A 21,225-nucleotide genomic window follows, 5' to 3' on the forward strand; every position below is an offset into this window, starting at 1 on the left:
CTTGTGAGAAAGACCGGCTTTGCTCTACACCAAACCGTATTGATTCAATAAACTGTCTATTGATTCCAAAAGGCTGGCCTTGTTTCTATTCTCTCATTCCCTCCACCTGTTCTCCACCGCTCTCTCTTTCTGTCTCCGCCTCACCTTAAATGTTGTTTCATCCATGATGGCAGACAAACCTCTAAAAACCTGAAAGCCATTGAGGATTTTTGAGCATATGGCAAGAGATCATTAGCCCTTTCTCTATATGCAGATACTGGCCTACTTTATCACTGGAAAAAAGAAAGACTTCTATAAAACTATTTCTTTCCTAATTCAAAGCAAGGGAAGTGTGTCATGGCCTAGTAACACATAATAAACCTGTGTGTTTGTCCTGACGAATCTTCTTTAATACTATGTCTTGTCGTGAAGTTAAATACTTAGCCATGATTGACAGCTTGGAGTGTATTCGAACACCTCCCAGGGGAGAATGCCATAAGTAGCACATTTCTAACAAGCCTTCAAGATGAAACACTTGCCTGCTATTTTTTGGGAGGCAGGGTCAGTAAAAAGGAGTGTTAATTCCCACGGGTCTGAATAAAAACTAAATGCAGTCAACGGTGTCATACTCCGCGTATATGAACAGAACGACAATATTTTAAGAGCAGAATTTTGCCAAGTCTCCCAGACTACCCTGCTAGTATTTTGCCAAGCCTCCTCCAACACTCCCTTGTCAAGTCTGCCCACTCGCTTCATTCAGAATAAATTGTGAATGTGGCAATTTATATCACTCATGCATACAATTATAGAGTACTACTTTGAATCCAAATTAAGGAAATCATTACTGAATAATGGTAGGCTGTAATTTAAGCGGAAGAAAAATCACACTGCCACAATAAATGAAAAGTAAACACTTCAGAGAATCTTCGAAAGGCGCCTGCGTTGGTATAATTCAACAGTCAGTCACTTCAACCTGTAATTTGCCTAATTCCGACTGAACTCCTATAGGATTTTTCGGAGAAAATGTTGCTGAAAGTTAGCATCACTCAGGCAAAATTAGATTTAATTTTATGGTTGCTTTTTTTTAAACGCTATGCTGCCTGTCAGTGCAGTCTGCCTCTCTTGCAGTCCTGCCTCTCCCGATGAGCAAACAAGAAGCAAGGGACCATGCTAAATTAGACATTACGAATCGATAGCTGAATATGCATTTTATAGTTTTGCTTGTGAGACTAAAAAGTATTCCTGTGCTGAATTTCTACAGGAAAATGTTGTGGGAAATAGGTAGGAAAATGTGTTAAATACCAGATAACAGGTAAGGCTATTTCAATATTGGCGTGAGACAATTAAAAAAACGACAAAGAAAAAAAAAAACATTTTAAACAAAAACATTTCAGCAAAAGGGTTCAAGACAGGGGTCTCCAACCGAGGGTCCGGGACTCCTAGGGGGTCCTCAGAGTTACGACAGGGGGTCCGCTAAATGCTTGTATAATGGGGAACATTAGCCAGAAAATGGCAGATCTACAAGCCCACAATGCTGCGAGGTGTTATGAGCTTGTAGATCATCTATTTTCGGCAAAGAGGTTTGGCGTGGAGGGAAAAAAGAGCAGACCAAGTACAGAGTGAAAGTTCATGTTTGCTAAGAGGGTTTAAGTAGTTAAATGGTTAGAAAATACACATTAACATGAATCCACCATATTCAAAAAACACAACACACAACACTGATGATAGTGCTGTCAAACAAGTCTATGAAGCAATCTGAACTCTATGGAGAAGTTAAATCTGGAACACAATGTAGTGGGGGTCTACTTCATCTCTCTCTCAGCTAAGGCCTGAAAAACATTGACGAACCTGTCCTGCGTTAAACCTTATGCATGCATACACATAGAAGATTCATTAATTGCAGGAAACATATATTTTAACTAATGCAAGTGTTCAAAAAATCCTTTCCATAAATAAACCTTTGACACCATCTTTTGGACATGCCTGCAAGACCGTGTGAAACGAGTTTGACACATGCATGGTGTGATGTGGTGCCACACCATTGCGACCAAGTGTCACTCCACATGCTATTTCTGACACAATTGTGACACCTCGATTCGTTTCTATGGTTTCATCTGCCATTTCCATGGCAGATGAAACCAACACTTATTCAAATATATTTTCTGTGTGGTTGTTCACAATTTACTACCATGTAACTAACTGTATTTTTTACATTTACTCAGAAATTAAATAAACTAGTTAACCAGTGTGTATTTATTTATTTGTGTATTTATTGCCCCAGAGGCATGGAGGCCATGTTCAATAATGTCTCTAGATTGGAACACAACACAACACACTCATGTGATGTTTATGTGTTGTGTTCACAGTTTTTCCCCACCAACGGTTCCCAGCCAAGTGGAACCATCTCCCATAGCATTCGGTGGAGGTGGAAGACAAGCTGTTAATCGCCTGGTGTTATTGAATTATTGAATTAAAAGCTTAAGTACTCAGGGTGAGCATGTCAATTTTTCACAACTGAATGGTACACTGCTCATTCCATTTTCATCTGAATAGATCATTTGTGTATGTAAAATGTGGAAGAATGAGGGTATTACACAGATCACTTTCATTGTCTGTAATTCCCATTCATTGTGACTGTAATCATTTGGAGAGACAAGTCATATTCATTCACCAGTGCACGCCAGTCCCTAATCTGCATTCAACGCCTCACAACAACATAGTACTTTTTTGTCAAGCACGAGTACGGTAGCGCTGTGTTAATTAAGAAAGAGGTTGCTTCAAAGAAAAACATTTTGCATAATTAGGACTGAAGTGGGAATTTAACCTGTCCCCCCCCCCCCCCACCCCCCCCACCCTTAAGAGGTATAGTGTTAATAATCCAAGGGGGTAAATGTTACACCGAATGGTTTTCAGCCTCCAATTCCACTTGACATTCTGCTCACCTGTTTTCATTTTCGCAGCAATCTCAAAGCCCTGGGACTGATGTGAAGAAAATAATGCGATGTTACTGTCTGTATTTCAATAGGATGAGTTGCTGTGACCCACGCAATTTCCCCCTCTCTCTCAAAGAGTATTTCAACTTATGCAGATGAGCTCATCAGAGCCTGCCTGCTGATATGAGAGACATCTAGGTCTGGAATTGTGTCAATACCAGCACCAAAACAAATGCAAATCAAATTCCAAATTAATGTTTTTCTCCCCCCGAGGAGAAAACCGAGCCGTAGTTACAGTCAGTTCCCAGAAGATGACAGGATTCTGTTACCCAGAACACACGCAAAAACAAGGCACTCTCAATCCACTCGCTGTGAGACGGGGGTACAAAGAGTCACTGCTTCTTAAGGTGGAGGAATGTTAAGTGAAGTGGAACACCTATTATATTTGTTTGTGTGTGTGTGTGTGTGTGTGTGTGTGTGTGTGTGTGTGTGTGTGTGTGTGTGTGTGTGTGTGTGTGTGTGTGTGACTCGTGAGACAGAGAGATTGATATACTTTTTAGAAAAAGCCATTTCTATATTTGCATGTTACTTTTGTTCGGTGGATCTATCACGGTAAACATGCGTGAGATTATACATAAAAATTCAACAAGCACACAGAGATTACGACAAGAACATGATCTTGGATCTGATCCAGCCGCTCTGAGTCGTGACGCGCTTGTCAGAAGGGACAATTAGGTTCCATGCTGCTGGAGTGCATAAGTGACAGTCACAGGCGAATAACAGGTTCTGTTTGGAGAGAGATTAACCAGTGGATGGATTGAAACGGTTGGAGCCGCCTGCTACTCTGTTTGTGACCTTTCGTCAGTGTGCTTTTTCCCCTATTGGAAAACAACAACAAACAACAACAACAACAACAACAACAACAAAAACAGATTGCAAGTGCTGGTGGCTGCAAATTGCAAACTGTTTTGTGTGACTGTGTGTGTGTGTGTGTGTGTTATCGGCAAATGTTGCATTCATATTGCGTCATCTGCCTTTAAGTTCCAAAATATCAGTGCAGATCACTCTTCCTTTTAATCCTGTGATCTGGTAGCACTGTCTGTTTTGATTTGATGTTTAATGGAGTGCGCCGCAGGGCTGAGTTGAACACCTCTTCAGGTACAGTACTTCATAGAGCCCCACTTTATTTGCATACGGTTTATACAATCAGTAGTAAAAGATGCCATTTGTGATAGTGTGTGGTATTAACTTCCTGATTAGTTCCAGTGCTACGGTCTCTATACACTCTACACGTATACAGCCTATGCTGTATGTGGCTGCCGATTGGCACGCTTGCTGGGTTTGCGTTGCTCTGACAGTAAATTAAACAACATAAATCTTGTCATGCTTTAAATTATACCCTGGAAACAGAAGTACAATTCCATAACGTAGAAAAAAAAACATGACAGCTTTAGAGATGCCATTTGTCAAAAATAACACCATTCCGTGCACACAGGAAGCCATGTGTATACAAATTTAATAAAACACACAACAAGTACAGTAGCCCACATTCACTTGTAAGCTCAGCTTATTTGCACAGAAACCGCAGAGGACGACGATAAAATTACAAATACATTCTTAAAAAACAGTTTTCAAGGAACCTCAAATGGTCTTTTATGAAAAGGGACATCCCCTGTTGCACCACCATTAATAAGTTCATAAGACACTTCACTTTTGTATTGGACGTCACTGATATGTATTTCAATTGCCTGCAATATTGAAAGAGATGTTTTCTTGTATACACTACGTGGGGGGACAAAAAGCATCACTGTACAAAAGCAGACAGGACTCAATAGCTACGGTAGCAATTCGTTCAACAGCCTCACAAAATCGGGAGCTTGAAATGTGTAAAATACAGACATCTAGATCGACAGGTACAGTACGCACACCATGGAGAACACTTTGAAGTCAGGTAAGCGATGATTTTCTCCCCATACCCTCACAGCAGTCAAGGACACACTTATTTCACCTTAACACAACAGGTCACAAACTCAAAAAGAAAACAAACAAAAACATACAAAGCAGGTGGTTTTTGGTTATACAATGCGTGTCTGAACCCCCTCAGTGGGGGTCAAAGGAAATCACCTCTTGGGCCATTAATCTGTGATATCATTATCACCCCCCCCCCCCCCCCCCACCCCCACTCCCCTGTCACGGTGTGAAGCAAGCAGGGATCAGCTGACCCGTCAGTTCCCTGTGTCCCGCGGGTCACGCATGCACTCCACCACCCCCCCGCACTCCTGGCTAATGACAGAGCTGTGAATGAGGCTGCTGGACAGAGACTTGGGCCGGAGCTCGGAGGTCATGTAAGGGGCCTCCTCCAGCTCCGTGTGCGGAGGAGAGCACTGGCCATCTGGAGGGCCGTACGCGCTGCCGTCCGAGCCGGCGTCCCTCTCCTCCTTGGGGCCTTGGTGGTCGGCCGGGTCTAGGGGCACGCTCTGCTTGGTGGGGCTGCTGGACGCAGACGGACTGTCCTGCAGTGGCGGGCTCATGGCACGCTGGGATTTTAAGTAGGGCTTGACGTTGGCCACTAAGATTGTGCTGTCCCGCTGCTCCTTGCCAAACGTGCTGAGGGTTTTTCTGCTGCCGCGGCTGATGGTGCCATAAATCTCTGTCTCGACCATGGCCTCCATTCCCACGGGGATGAAAAGGTTGGTGCGATTATCGCCACTGTCTGCTTGGCTTCCTACCCGTAACTTTGGCATCCAGCATCTGTCAGAATGTCCCAGCGCGCGACATTCATCAGTGCAGTGGGCTGATTTGTCCTGCCCTACAAAAACAGTTATAAAGTTGTTAGTGCACCATAACGGGGGGAAAGGGAAAAAACAGCTTGACACAAGATGAATTCCATATTTAGTCAAGTTAGAGAAAGAGACGAGGGCAATTTTCAAGAAAATGAGATCCCATAACTTTAGACATCCCATAATATAAAGTGTTTTATCTTCCTACATAGAAAATGAAGTCTTCTAATGCAAAACAAATACATTCTGATGATTAAATAAGACCTCGGAGCTTGTTGCACCAGCTGTGAGTGAGTTCACAAATAGCCACGTTGCAATGTCATTCTGACTTACAAAAAACATCACACAAGCTGCACCACACGCACTAGATGAAATCTAACCTAATATTTTCACAAATGAACATATATTTGCATAGAACACTAATTACAAGAACTGCATGAGGTTTCCCCACATGCAACGTTATTTAATTAATTCACCACACATACAGTACACATTGAGTAAAAAATGTTCTCTTTCGTGTTCGAGACTGACTCTCCAGGACATATTTCATATGTAGTGGAGAGTCAGTCTCTCCACTCAGAGAAACTGGGTTACAATGTAACCTTCCGTTCTTTCGAGATCCAGGGTATCAAACAAATACATTATTTTGCTAAGTGGCCGATGATTGCTGTACAGAAGAGCACATTTTTGGCAAAATTCTATTTTTGCCATGGACATACAAAATGAGCTGACATAAATAACACAGTGGTTCTCAAAGTAGATTCCAGTGACTCTGTGGGTTCCTTTAGAGGGGTCTAAAATTGACCCATACAAGTCTGTAACTCTGACTGTACAAATGGAACCAAATGGACCCTAACGGGTCCATTTGGTTCCATTTGTACACTGTCAGAGTTAAGGGGAGACCTTGAAATTTGAATGTTTGAGAAACCCTGCCATCTATACTATAATTTTGCGAATGTCTGTCTGAGTGTCTGTCTGAAACAGCGTTTCTCCTCAGTGGCTGGAGCAATTGATCTGAAATCGCATCACCATAAGCATATGAACACACCTGACATAACTGTGAACCCCGTTTGTCACTTTCACAAATCGTATGCTGTATATTAGCATTTTTATGGTGTATCTACTATCTATTCTGCATCTAGCTTGAGGCACATCTATTCTGCATCTAGCATGAGGCAAAATGTTTAACCAGCTCTGTGTGTGTGTGTGTGTGTGTGTGTGTGTGCGTGCGTGCGTGTGTGCGTGCGTGCGTGCGTGCGTGCGTGTGTGTGTGCAGGCAGGCGGGTGTGTGTGCAGGCGGGTGGGCGGGCGGGCTGGGGGGGACAGTATCTCTGTAGCCATTAAACGAAACAGGTTTCTTACATTGATGCTCCTACAGTACATCATGCAAGCACCAGTTAAAGTTACTTTCCATCCCTCATATACTGTGTGCACAGTGCACATCCCATAACCCACACACTGCACATCATTTTGGAGCTCATATCTTTGAACGGGTAAGGGCTAGTAACATATAAAGAGCGAGCCCTACCGTAAATTACAATTACAGATCTGTAACTCTGAGAGTGTAGAAATGGTCGGGTCCATTTGGTTCCATTTCTACATTCTCAGAGTTATGGTGGTCCTTGAAAATAAAACGTTTGAGAACCACTGTACCAATGGACTCCTGCCATACATAGTTTAATAGTAAATCAGTGTCATACATATTCTGAAGAAAACATTGTGTTTTTGGCATTGAATGTTGGAATACATAAATACAAATTACAATTCTGTTTGCCTTTTAGGCATTGTAAACAAAAACGGTATCATAAATATATACGATTGCGCTCAATATTATTCAACCCCCTCTGAAAATTAGGTTTATTAGTGTAGCCACTGTTCCTTTAACTTTGAACTTGTGAACTATGCTCAAAAATTTACTTTTAGGAACATGCATTGCTTGATTGTCTACCAACCATCCTTACAGTATGTGTAAGTTATTCAAATAATATTGATGGTGGTCTGCTCAAGGTCTGTGGTCTTGAGCATGTATTTGTCATACTAACAATAATCTATGATCAAAAGTAATGTGTCTATTCAACCCTGTTACTGTACTTTCGACCCTGTTACCATATCATTTTAAAACTCATTGATTGCCAAGGCCCGAGTTTCCCGAGTTATGCCACAGCCCGAGTTTCCCGAGTTGGCAGCCATTTTGAAAAAAAAAAAAAAAAAAAATCAAAAAATCTTTTTTATAAAAAGAAAATCCAAAAATGACTAAAATGTATTAGGCATGATCGCAATCGCGAAATTGCATGTTTAGCCCCATAACAAACACATCTTTCAAAATGGCAAAATGTTTGTTTTGTCTGACTTTGAAGGCTAGGCATGGGCGTGCACGATCCGTGCACTAAAAATTGATCTGTGCACTAGAAATTTAAGAACGTGGCAGTCTGGAACTTGGCGGCCATTTTGAAAATGGCAATCAATGAGTTAATCAAAAGTAAACATAAATGACTTAATCAGTGCACAAGAGTTTGACCTATTGTCCTTTAATGAGCTTAAAAAAGGAAAAGGATATAAAACAATTGCAAAGGCACTGAATGTTCCTAAAAGCACAGTTTTGAGCATAGTTCACAAGTTAAAAGTCAAAGGAACAGTGGTTACACTAATGAACCTACTTTTCAGAGGGGGTTGAATAATTTCGAACACAACTGTAAATAAATATATCTTTTTAAATAGTGGAAATGGCGGATCTGTGAGCTTGTAGAGCAGCTATTTTTGGAAAATGTTTGAAAATGCGTGAACATTTTTCAACATGGAAACTATTATGACGATTGTGCAAATTATTCAAAATAATTATTGCGAATATCTAGAATAATTATGATTATGCAATTATGTAATTGTGACAGGCCTACTACATGTGTCCCAACTCCCAACCTACTGTATGATGCAACAACTCTCCCTACTTAATGAAGTATCACCTGAAAAAAATAAAGTCTTAATTTACTAACTTAGGCAAAAACATTGCAGTTTAGGCAAACAACTTAGCTCCTTTCGGAACCCCTCACTCCACTGCTACGCAGCTCCGAGATGGGGTTCCTACTGGTCGCATGCCGGAAACCTGTTGCTGGATCGACGATCCGCCGTTAGCGATCACTTCTTACCTTTGATGAACACTCTATCCAAAAAGTGACGGGCCTCTGTTAAACTATAATCGTTTTACTTCTTTATCGTGGAAGAAACTCGAAGCACTGCATGGGGTGAAATGAAGACTTTATATCGCTCAAAAGATCAGCCGGTTCTGTGTTTTTAGATATTCCGGAAGTTGCGGCCGCATAGGAAAACATTACTGCCTCCCCTGGTCACGTGGTATATACACAAGTTACACAACGGGGAAAACACAGAACCGGCTGATCTTTTGAGCGATATAAAGTCTTCATATCACCCCAGTGCTTCGAGTTTCTTCCACGATAAAGAAGTAAAACGATTATAGCTTAACAGAGGCCCGTCACTTTTTGGATAGTGTTCATCAAAGGTAAGAAGTGATCGCTAACAGTGGATCGTCGATCCAGCAACAGGATTCCGGCATGCGACCAGTAGGAACCCCATCTCGGAGCTGCGTAGCAGTGGAGTGAGGGGTTCTGAAAGGAGCTACAAACAACTCAAAGTTCTGTCAGATACAGTATATATACCAGTAAGACGCCTAAGGGTGACAAAGGATCTTGCGCCATGTCTTGGTCATCTGGCCAGTGATGTATATCGGACCAGTTACCCATATATGGAGACCCCTATTATGTGAAAGTCCTATGACGTCTATGACATCTGACATCATACATACAATCCCTTTTATGCCCATATATGGAGATCCCTGTCTGTAGAGCCAGCCACACAGATATGGGCTGTCTTGGCCAAATATGGATTCTGTTACTGTGGTATGTGGCCTCCATATATGGGCATTCCCTTATGAAGTCCTGTTAGATATGGGCTTATTTTGATGACATCAGGGATCTCCATATATGGGCATAAAAAGGATTCTGTTAGTGTGGCTCCCCTGACATCACAGTGATGTCAGAGCGTCAAACCCATAGACCGTAAGAAAAAAAACAAAAACAAAAACAGAGACAATATCTGCCATTTCTCATACTAAACTGCGACCTACGGCCGCAACAACAAAACTTAGGGTGGGATATCCGTTTCCTCCTTAAAATGAAAGACAAACACATTGCTCTTTTGATACGACGAAGCAATTATATTCTAATCCTTAATTTGCTTAGAGTTATTTATGTATTTAAGTTACAGGAGTGTGTTTTCAAAATGTATGTATAGCGTTGCTTTTTTTTTTTTTTGCACAACCATATAATATGCAAAATAGATATTGTTACCATGCACCAGTACAAAACCACCACAATTGTATTCTCTGCTGGGATAAGATCAAGAGAAAATATGCATTTGAGTTCAAAATGCATTTTACATCAAAAGGGGGAGCAAAACGTATGGAAGAACTGCAGAACAGATTCCACACGGTACAACTGGTGATTGGAAGCATCTCCCGCCCAGATTACAGTTTTGTGGCCTGTGCATTTGTTTTTTTCCGTCTAACTTCAATTATCAGAGGGGGAAAAGTATTTTTATTTATTCATCCCTGTACAGACACAAGGCCATAAAAATAAGCAAAACAGCAGAGGGAAATGTCGACTCCATTCCAGAGGTGCAGTAACCTATCGCACTATAGAGAACCTTGAAGATGACAGACAGTGATACAAAGAGATGCATGTGCTTAGAAGGTTCCGGATAAACACGCTAGGGTATTTTCGTCACTGCTCTATGTTGCCTGACTATACAACCATAATAGTGGAAATATAATGATATTCCTATGGGGCAAGTATAAAACGATATTCATAATGTGTAAAAATTACTAACAAAAATATATTTTTCCTTTCACTTGAATGTCATCTAATTCTTTATGGTTTCAAGTGGGGGGTTCACAGTCCACTTTTGTAGACATACTGCATGCACACATAAAGGCTCAAAACATCAGACCAATGTGTTCACATATCTTTTAACGGTGCCATGGCATTGGTCCGACATTTCATTTCATTGTTCCCATTTGTCCAACCTAAACCTAACCCTAACCTCAGTAAAACGATACCTAAACCTAACCCAAAGCCTAACCCTAACCTCAGTAAAACTATGCCTAAACCTAACCCTAAAACCTAACCCTAACCAAATTAGGACTAATGGGATATAGGACTAATGAGATGGGCAGTCCCCTCTTTTAACAATATATAAATATTTTTTTTTATTATTTATGACGGAATTGAGAAACCACATTATTGTACCTTGTGCTGCGTTCACAGTTGTGGCGACAAATGCTACAAATGACCAAGCTTGGAGGTCATAGCTGACCACACATGGTCACGCCAGTGGATCTCAAACATTTGTCAAGGACCCTCTAATTGATTAATGTTTTTGTCCACGGACCCCTGTTTCGTGCCAGGGACCCCAAATCTTGATGCTACAGTATATCAAAGGGATTTTTCAGTCTAAAAATACAATTGGGTAATTTTTTTAATTTATTTTATGAACACCCCAGGACAGTTTTTAAGTTGCTTAATTCAGTATTTAGATGTTTCATATTCATTTTATCAGACACGCCCCCAGACACGCCCCCTTCCTATACAAACCCATTGTAACTTCAAACTCCATTTTAACCATGTGTTCTATTCGTCTGTTATTCAATGTTATATGAGATACTTAAATGGTTTCCTGTGGAAATAAGCTTAGTCTTTTCTAGGATCTCCATTTAGTAGACCTTGTACCAGTGAACTGTACCGTCATGAAACTGTACCTTTTCCTATGCAAACTTCTAATACATTCTTCAATCAATCAATCAATCAATCAATAGATATACACCCATCCTTGGTTCTCGTGACTCATACTGCCCTCTGGATACGTGAGGGGGCTGTGGTTTTTCATTTACCTTTTTCATCCATTTTTATTTAATATTTATATTGTATTTAATCTTTTTCATTTTTCAAAATAAATGATTTTATTTATTTTCTTTTGGGGGGGGGGGGGGGGGGGGGGGGACAGCCCTCTCACATAGCCGGAGGGCATGTATGAGTCACCAGAACCAAGGACGGGTGTTTTCGATGAATCTATCATGGTTCAAATGGAGTTTTTGAAGTTACAATGGGTTTGTAATAGGAAGGGTGATGAAATGAATATATAATATCGAAATACTGACTTGAGCAACTTAAAAACTGTCCAGGGTGCTCACAAAAGCCAGAGTAGACGATGAAACATCCCTTTAACTAATTCTTTCTGGGGAGCCCCTGGGACCCCCTCAAGGACCCCTGGATCCCACTTTGAGTACCACAGAGCTACACTGTTGCTGATTCATCGTTGAAGTGAAGCTCACTGCCACACTGCGTAAATGACAATGGTGGGGTTAAACAGCACGTACAACTGGCTAGCAGCAAGAATAAAATGTTTCTTCCATTCGTGGAACGGGGGGCAGGAATTGTGGGGTAACGAGATTGACACTTCCGCGGCATTATTGGAGCGCTGAAAAAAAGTTGAAGCCAACTTTTTTTGTAGCATGTCACGCCCGTCATGCAGCGCTAAGTGTCAGGCATCAGTTTGTAGCTCCTTGTCACTGGCTTCCATTGAAAATGACTTGTAGCCTGTTGCTTTGTCACCCGCTACTGTGCACAAGATACAGTTGATAAGTGGATGATCATGAAGGCTCGTTAAAATGAGATATCTACCGTTTTGGCTTTTTTTCTTTTTTCTTTAAGACAAATGTGACAAGATAATGGTTAGCAAGGTGACATTGCTGGATATTATTCAAGGTTTAAGCTATGCTGAGTAGCACTAGTTCCTATGAAACTGAAAATGAGATCTTGTCTATACTATTAGTGTACATTGTATAGTACTGCATATTGTATTGTTTCTAGTATATTGAATAATTTCCATATTGTATAGTTTCTTTATGCTCATCTTTATACCTATATTTTGAATAAATAGACAATCATTTGTTTCAGCATGGTTCAATACATCAGTCTCAATCTCACCCAGACTTCTTGCAAGTGCAAACATGCCTGGCAATAAACTGAATTCTGATTCGGACTGTAATCATTTTTGACCGACTAATAAAAGTTTAGCAATAAAAGTTTGCTTCCATCTTGTTGTCCCCTTTCTGCACCGTCCCCCTTAACAACACTAAATCATTTAGGTATAGAATTACGCTTTATATGCTTCAGTACTTGTGTGTATAGCGACTGTAGAAGGTAGAGCCTTAGGTTTCATGGGTATGATCTTATGGAAGCCAAATACAAAAAATGCTTCACAGTATAATCCTGTGTTACTCCATCCATTTTTAAGAGTTAAACCCAGTGAGCTTTTTACTGCACACCAGGGCATCATTCTAAATAGTAACAGAATGAAAGTCTAGCAATGGACTTTCAACATACCAACTGTGCCTCTATTTTCTTTAGAGCAAATACATATTCATATTATAAGCGGGTAGTTATCATATACACTAACACAGGTGCATTTATTACCTGTATCAAAGCATTAGGGAACCTGAGGAGGTTGATGAAGGTTAAAGCATAAAATGCTATAGTAGTTAACCCATGGGCCGTTGTATTGAGGTGTTTGCAGCGATGGTGATTCATTAGGAGGTACTTCATTTTAGATAATGGTGCTTTCCTGGCCCCAAAAAAAGTAATATACTCACTTTTGTTTCAATAAATGTTAGGGTTAGTTGTTTGCATAGTTTCACTTCACCTTGGGTGAGTTTCATGCACATTCCATACCCACTACATTCCCCACACACAGGTGTGTTTCTGTGTGGGCAGGTGCACATGTGTGTGGGTGAGTTCTGTGTATGTGTGATGTTATCTACAACGACACACTGCATAATGCGGCTCTTCCTTCCTGCAGTCAACAGCCAGTGATACCATTTCACGTTTGGCTTGCCAAACCCAAGGGAACGAATTCAGTCTGACCATTTGGTTTTGCTTTTCAACAGCATTTCCTACATGGTGGAACCGTATACTGTATGTCCAAAACCATTTCCAGGAAATGGGGGAAAAAAAGAAAGAAAATGTATTCCAATGGATACAATGTAACTATTATTTTGTTACAAGCTGTTGTTACTACTTTTCATTGGATAAATGTTTATAAAACCCACAGAATTTTGGACATTAAAGCCCAAGATGTTCAAAATGTACAAAGATAACTTATCTACAAGCTCACAATGATGCAACACGTTGAGAGCCTGTAGATCAGCTACTTTTGCTCGTCTCTGTCATAGGACAAAGTAGAAAGTAGGGCATTCATGTATGAAAAAACATAAACAGATGAAATATAGAGATACAAGGTTTATGCGGAGACAGCATATATTCCATATATAAAATGGAACTTCCTTGCTGCAGTCAACAGGCAGTGATAGCATTTCATCTCTGCCTTGCCAAACCCAAGGGAATGAATTCAGACTGACCATTGGTTTTGCTTTTTAACAACATTTCTCACATGCAAAGAGAGAATGTCGGGGAAAAAGCATTAGCACAAGCCATTAATATTAAATGCAATGCCCCACTTCTTTGCATTTCTCTTATCTTATAAATGCAGGCATATAAATTAACTGACATTCCAGTCAAGCGAGCATCTGCGCTGTGTGTGTAAATCCTGCTCTGCGCATATGAAACATCTCATATAATATATCTCCATTTGATTGGCCTTTGAACTTGGGTTGAAAAATCTGATTCAGAAATGTGCAACATTGTGATTGAATTTACACCTCCCACAGAGAGAAAGTTTGGCTGGCAACACACACGCACAAACACACACACACACACACACACACACACACACACACACACACACACACACACACACACACACACACACACACACACACACACACACACACACACACACACACACACACACACACACACACACACACACACAGAGAGAGAGAGAGAGAGAGAGAGAGAGAGAGACACATGCACACAGACATGCACATAGACTCACACAGATTCATATTTCCTTTTGGCAGCCACAAGTGTGTTCGCAACCTTGGTCTCCTGAGCTTGCCACAAACAAACAGTTCATAGCCATGCAAATGGTGTGGAAAGTGCTGCATAGGGACCCGACGGCCAGACCCGTTCTATTCCAAGGTGTCTCTGTCTCTCTTCACACTGGGAAATGAGAGACAGCACCGGTTCACACAAGTCCACCATTATCTTTTCCAGGGAATACACGCCAACCATCATGTGCAGTGTTTTTTATTTTCCCCCTACACATTTTCTGGAGTTATACACATGAATTAGCTAAATATACTGTATAAATCCCTCAATCCCTCAAGTCACGGTGTAATGTTTGAAAGGGTTGTGAATGTCTGTAAGAGATTCACAGTCATCACCAATTACACCACAGGCAGCGTGGATAATTTAAATCTTATTTTTTGTTATTTTGGTGGGCCATGAAACATTTCTATTTTTGCTTTCCACAATAAAGCTAAATTCCTTTCGGGAAGATACGAACAGCAGAAAAGTCTGTTGGTTGATCAAATGTATTCAAGTGAAAGGTGGAAACAAGTGTCATGTTTCACCAAAAGCAACTGTCTTTTTTGCACTGAAAGTGTCTGTCACACTTTCTTGTCTGTGTTATGTCATTTTCAAGACATGGATATGCAGAGTTCACGCACAAATAATGACGTGATCAAAAGAGACAGCCGACGCACGTACACTTTTCCAATGCAAAAAAATATCAGACAGTTGATTGTGTTCTTTTTCAGCCAACTGACTTTTATCCTCTTTAACTATTGTCTGCTTTCGACTCCGGTGCTGTCGCATCATCTTGGCAACACACTGAGGATTACTGCAATGGCTTGAACAAGGTACCTGCTGGAGCTGCCTTGGAGAGCTAAGATTTCACTCCACCAAGAGCATCATTATGTCGATAATGTGAAACATCTGTCTGGGGTATAGCATTACCAAGACGGGGGCAGTAACAAGTGCACGTGGGCACGGCGCACCAGGCTTAATACGAACAGTACTATGAAACAAGGACCTGATACAAGAATCAGTTAGGCATCTTCAAGTTGTCAGACAGTGAGGGTGAGTCCACTCACCCTGCTCAAGAGCCTGGCCATTAACCGCTGTTGCTTTCATCTTGAGGGCCTCCCTGGCAGACGTGTCGCAGTGTGAGCCTTTATTAGTATCCTGGTCACTATCAGCCTGGTCACTATCACCATGGCCACTGTCTCGGAGGCTTGCACGTTCTGCATCCTTAAATGTTGAGCTGCAGCAGAACAGAGGGGAGGGAGAGAGAGAGTATACATAACCCACCGGAGCCTCTCTGTAAGCGCTCCTATTTGACAAGTCATGGTCAGATTGCCTGATATAGAGATGAATGTAAATTCAGTGGCCAGGGAAGCTATTGCATACAGACAGCCCTTACCTTTGAACAAATGGTTGCCTGCTTCCAACATAATTGGGCTCCGAAGGAAAATTATCCGTCTGAAAATGAGAGGAGAAAAATGTTGTTTGTTTGGCAACTCCCGATTTCTGCCCCCACACAGGTCTGCGAATGTTGTGAGCTTGACGGAAGTATCTGAAGTATCCTTCCGATCTGAATCACGTGGAAATCCACGATAAAGTATTAGTACACATGTTTCCGTCACACAACAGCTGCCAACAGCAGCGGCATTGATAAGCACAAATCTTCCTCATGACCATATGTGTGTCTTTGGCAAGGCAAAGCAGTAATGCATTATCCACTGTCATCTGCATGCGTTTCCCCCCTCTATCTTGAGAGTAATGTGTTTGTGTTTTCTCACACCCACATGCCCTAGCAACTGGTGACAGTGCCAGGCCTTGTCATCTGTGTTATCATCTCTAAATGAGTCTGTCTCTGAGACTGTCCTAGATATCCACATCATTTACCAAAAAAAAAAGAAAAAGAAAAATCTCCTGTGCTAAATAATGCTACGAGACCTCACTGTCAATTTCCTATGCTGGTAGGCTTGTAGAAATAACCCAGCCACCGCTCTACAAGGAAGGGCTGGAAACCCTATTATTGGGCCTTACCCTGCCAACTTTGGATCCGGATTGGTGGAACTGGCCCATGTTTGCGGAGGGGGCGAGAAACACGATTGTAAGGTTATGCTGTGTGCATCTAGCTGTCTGGCTCACGCCGGCCGGGTAATGTGATCGGACAAGCTGCTCAAACACCTGTCCAATCCCACGTTTGTGGCAGGGTTTTGTTTTCACTCGATAGTGGTGGACCTGGCAGGGGCACAGCAGTCTTGTCCAAGACTCACACTGTTTGCATGTCTAACCGAAAAGACTTTCTGATTATGTGGACCACCTGTACTGTCTTGAGGGAGGACACTCCTAATGGACCATTTTCAAATCCCCCCCCCCCCTCCCCGGTTCGACTCGACGCACTATGAATACAGATGAATAGCCTGTGACACTGCCTCTTCAGCAGAATATGTGACACTTCGATGTCATATGATGCCACAGTATATCTCCCAAATGTAGTTGATAGTGTCACAACAGGAAAAAAGTGAGCATGTCTGATTGCAGTCTTTTCCCGTCCCCTTTCTATGCGACTGCCTTTTCTTTTGTGAGATTTGTACAGGAAAGCAGAGAGAGCTGATAAGAGAGAATAAAGGCCAGATAGCGCATGCGGCGTGCTCCTTACCTGTATCACTGACATCCTATTCACTGGAGTGTCTGTGCTGAGCCCGGCGAAGCTGGTGTGGCTGGTGTGGCAGGCTGCCCGGGGTACCGTAAGGCTGTTTGGTGTGGTTTTAAGGTACATGACCTCTGACCTGGGTAAGGTCAGGGGCAGCGGACTCTGGTAGTCAAAGCAGATGGGCGAGGTGATCAGCGAGGGGCTGCTGACCACGTTCATTCGGCTCGCCGAATCCCTCTCTTCCATCTCGCTCTGCACTAGCATGATGTCACTCTTGTTGATCCTTTTCTTTTTGCCTTTCCCCACTGGAGGATTGGAGTACTCAGCCATGCGGCAGTTATAATTCCCAGTCTCCTTATCTTGATGCTTGGACTTGACAGCGATCGCGGTCATGACTGCTAAGAGCATGACGGAGATGATGCAGAGGGTAACGATGAGGGGCAGGGATACGTCCCAGGACTGCTGCTCCCCGCCGGCCCTGGAGCCCCCGCCCGCAACCGCGTCCGAGTTGGCCTTGATGATCAGCTTCGCCACGGCGGACAGCGGTGGCTTGCCATGATCGGTGACCTTCACGACCAGCTCCACCACCGAGGCCACCTCCTCCCACAGAGCGTGGGCCGTCCTGACCTCCCCCGCCACGGGGTCCATCTCGAACAGGTGGTCCTCATTTCCCTCCGAGATCTCGTAGGTCAGGTGGCCACTCTCGCCGTGGTCGTGGTCCACCGCTTTGACGGTGGCCACGATGTAGCCTATGCCCACGTTCCTAGGCACCGGGATTTCTGCAGTGTCGTTCTGCAGGAGCGGTAGAATTATAACCGGAAGATTGTCGTTGACATCGAGGACACTGACCCTGACTGTAGAGGTGCTCTCCATGTGTGGAGACCCTGCGTCTTTAGCTTGAACTTTGAACTCAAAGAATTTAGTCTGCTCATAATTGAAAGACCTCGAGGCATATATGGCTCCATTAGTAGGATTAACAGACACATAGGTGTACACTGAGACATCTCCGATGTGCGACGGTAGAATAGAGTAAGACACAGTTCCGTTGCGGCCTATATCTGGATCGTGGGCCAAGACAGAACCTAAATATTCTCCTGGGATGTTGTTCTCGGGCACCTGAAGTACGTATATTGACTTTGTAAATCGCGGCGCATTATCGTTCTCATCCAATATCTTAACAGAAAAAGACTTGGTGTAGTTCAATGAGGGGATTCCATTGTCTCTGGCGACGATTGTCACATTGTATTCGTCTTTCAGCTCCCTGTCTAAAGGTCTGTCTGTGAGCAACGTGTAGAAATTATCATTGTTTTCCTGCAGTCTAAATGGAACATTACCCAATACTCTGCACTGGAGCTGGCCATTTCTCCCAGAATCTTTATCTGTGACTCGCACCAGTGCAATGACAGATTCTGGAGGTGCGGCCTCACTGATGGCTCCCTGGCGTACAGACACAAAACTTATTATTGGCCAATTATCATTTTTGTCAAGAACTTTGACAGTTATTTTACAGTGGCCCGGTATTGGGTTGGGCCCAAGGTCCTTCGCCTGCACGTCAAACTCAATGATTGGATTCTCTTCATAGTCAATTTCTCCCTGAATCTTGATGACACCAGTGTTGGGGTCGATGGAAAATAAATCTTGCATTCTCTCTGACGCGTACCCAGTAAATGAATAGACCACCTGTCCATTACTCCCTTCATCTTGATCAGTTGCATTCAAGTCTATGAGCACTTTACCAGGCGCTGAATTCTCAGGGATCTCTATCACATATGAGGATTTTTCAAACACTGGGCTATTATCATTTGAATCAGTCACTCTGACATTTATTTGCATGGAACCTGATCTTGGATATTCACCTCCATCAATTGCTGTCAGTAAGAGGGTGTGATGACTCTGGTCCTCCCTGTCCAATGGTCTCTGAACAACCAGCTCTGGATATATAGTTCCATCACCCCTCACTTTTAGATCCAAAGAAAATGTATTGTAGTCATCTCTGGTGACCTGGTAAGTCTTTATTCCGTTTTCCCCCGAATCAGAGTCGTGCGCAATTGTCAGAGGGAAGCGCGTACCCGCAGCTGCGTTTTCTGAAATATCAATGTTGATATGATCTGATGGGAAACTAGGGGAGTTGTCATTTATGTCCTGTATATCAATCTTGATCATGCATATTTCCTTGTCGTTGGCGAACACTTCCATGGACAGCTGACACTTTGGGTTGCGCCTGCACAATGTCTCCCTGTCAATCCTTTGTTTGGTGAAGATCAGTCCACTCTCCGAGTCAACATCCACCAGATGTGGAGCAGAATTTTCCAAAACTCGAAAGTTCGATTTTTTCCCTCTCTCAATAGCCCCATATCCGGCATCTTTTGCTATATTCCCGATGACAGTGCCTGGTCCTTGTTCCTCGGGAACAGAATAATTAAGGTTTTTCAATGTTAGGGCTTTGACCCACAAGAGCAAGAAAAAGGGGGCAGAAAGACGCATCCCGTCAACTGGATATATGCGGTAGAAAGGGGATGAAAAAATCCGCGTTGACTTTCAACCTGTTGATTAGCTACTGCAAACCTAAAGGACTAAACCCTAGCCAGGCGTGCGGCTTGACACTCATCCAAGACGAATTGGCTATTCAATCGATGTATCGCCCTTTCTCTCCTTTGATCGAGGGGGTCTTTTATCTTCTTTCACATACCGTTCGGCTAGGATGAACTCTTTCTGTAAACAAAGATGACCGCCCAACGACACCTAATGCATGAATGAAAGATCAAATTCAACATGGTGAGCCAGGCATGTTCCGTTTCTTTTCCTCACGGGCGGCTAAATAAATCATCGCTGCTGATGAAGTCCCCCTTGCATCAAGGTTAAAAGCATTTGAATCTGAGCGGTGAAGGTTAGACTGTAGCCTACAAAAGCGCATTGCCCTCCTGCGACATCTACACCTAGGCTACAGCGAACACTGACATGCCCGTTCAAAATGCAGCATTGCCCAATATTACGATTCACAATGCATTGACTTTGTTTCTGTGCGGCACACTGTTGCATATAGGGTTTTTACTCACACTGCACGGACAGCCCTGGGCACAAAGTGGACTAGAGGCGAAAATAAAGATGCTCCTCCAATGCAACCTTTTGTATTCCCGTCCATTCACGAGCATCTGTGAGCGCGACTGCGACTTTTGCCCGATAATTGTCCTATAATTAGTCCAATAATCCCATAATCCAGTCCAGTTGGACCCAGCAGTGCACTCGCATCCTTCATCCGGGCTGTGCTCATCTGTACTGCTCGAGAGGACGCTGAGAAAATCCCAAATAGGATGTTGCAAGATTTTCAGATAATCAAAATTAATCGCTTTCCTCCTATCCTATGCTCAGTTTTGCACGTCAACTGTTGAAACCTGCTCTGTTCTGTTCTGTTCGCAGTGGGATCTGACTGGAATCCTCACGACGCACTAACGGACCCCAGTACATCGCTTGGTGCATTTAACATAGTTTCTGATCGTCTTCCAGCCAATGAGTGAAACAGTGACAGATCTTGCCTTGGGGGGTTTCTCCAATAGGTCTGGCAAGATCGCATGAAGAAGGGCTGTTCTAGTGCTACGTGATGCAGTTACTGATGTGCGCGCCTGGAGCAGAGCTACAGATGAAAACGTGCTTGTGGATGTTGTTCTTAATATATGTGGATATGGGAGCAGTGATTACGAATAGATCAATAAAACAGAGAGTGCAGAATAGTATAGTGGGATCAGCAGGTGCTTGGCAAATGGAAATGGTCATTTTTAGTGACAACTGAAGTGGTCAGTTTTGCTGAGACTTGGCAAGCCAAAATTAGGAGCATGACACAA

At 42.7% G+C, this 21,225-nt stretch overlaps 1 protein-coding gene across 1 annotated transcript; it reads right to left on the minus strand.

Annotated features, from left to right (window-relative positions):
- Positions 1-5,137: 5,137 nt before the first annotated feature.
- Positions 5,138-19,870, minus strand: LOC308307540 (protocadherin-17-like; the record flags this gene model as incomplete). The annotated part of the gene is made up of 4 exons (XM_080752806.1): positions 5,138-5,721; positions 15,816-15,985; positions 16,145-16,203; positions 17,393-19,870. 4 exons carry the CDS (start codon positions 19,868-19,870, stop codon positions 5,138-5,140), a joined length of 3,291 nt encoding a protein of 1,096 aa, XP_080608932.1.
- Positions 19,871-21,225: the final 1,355 nt, after the last annotated feature.

Source organism: Nannobrachium achirus (genome assembly GCF_963921795.1).
Source record: "Nannobrachium achirus genome assembly, chromosome: 22".
Taxonomy (NCBI): Eukaryota; Metazoa; Chordata; class Actinopteri; order Myctophiformes; family Myctophidae; genus Nannobrachium; species Nannobrachium achirus.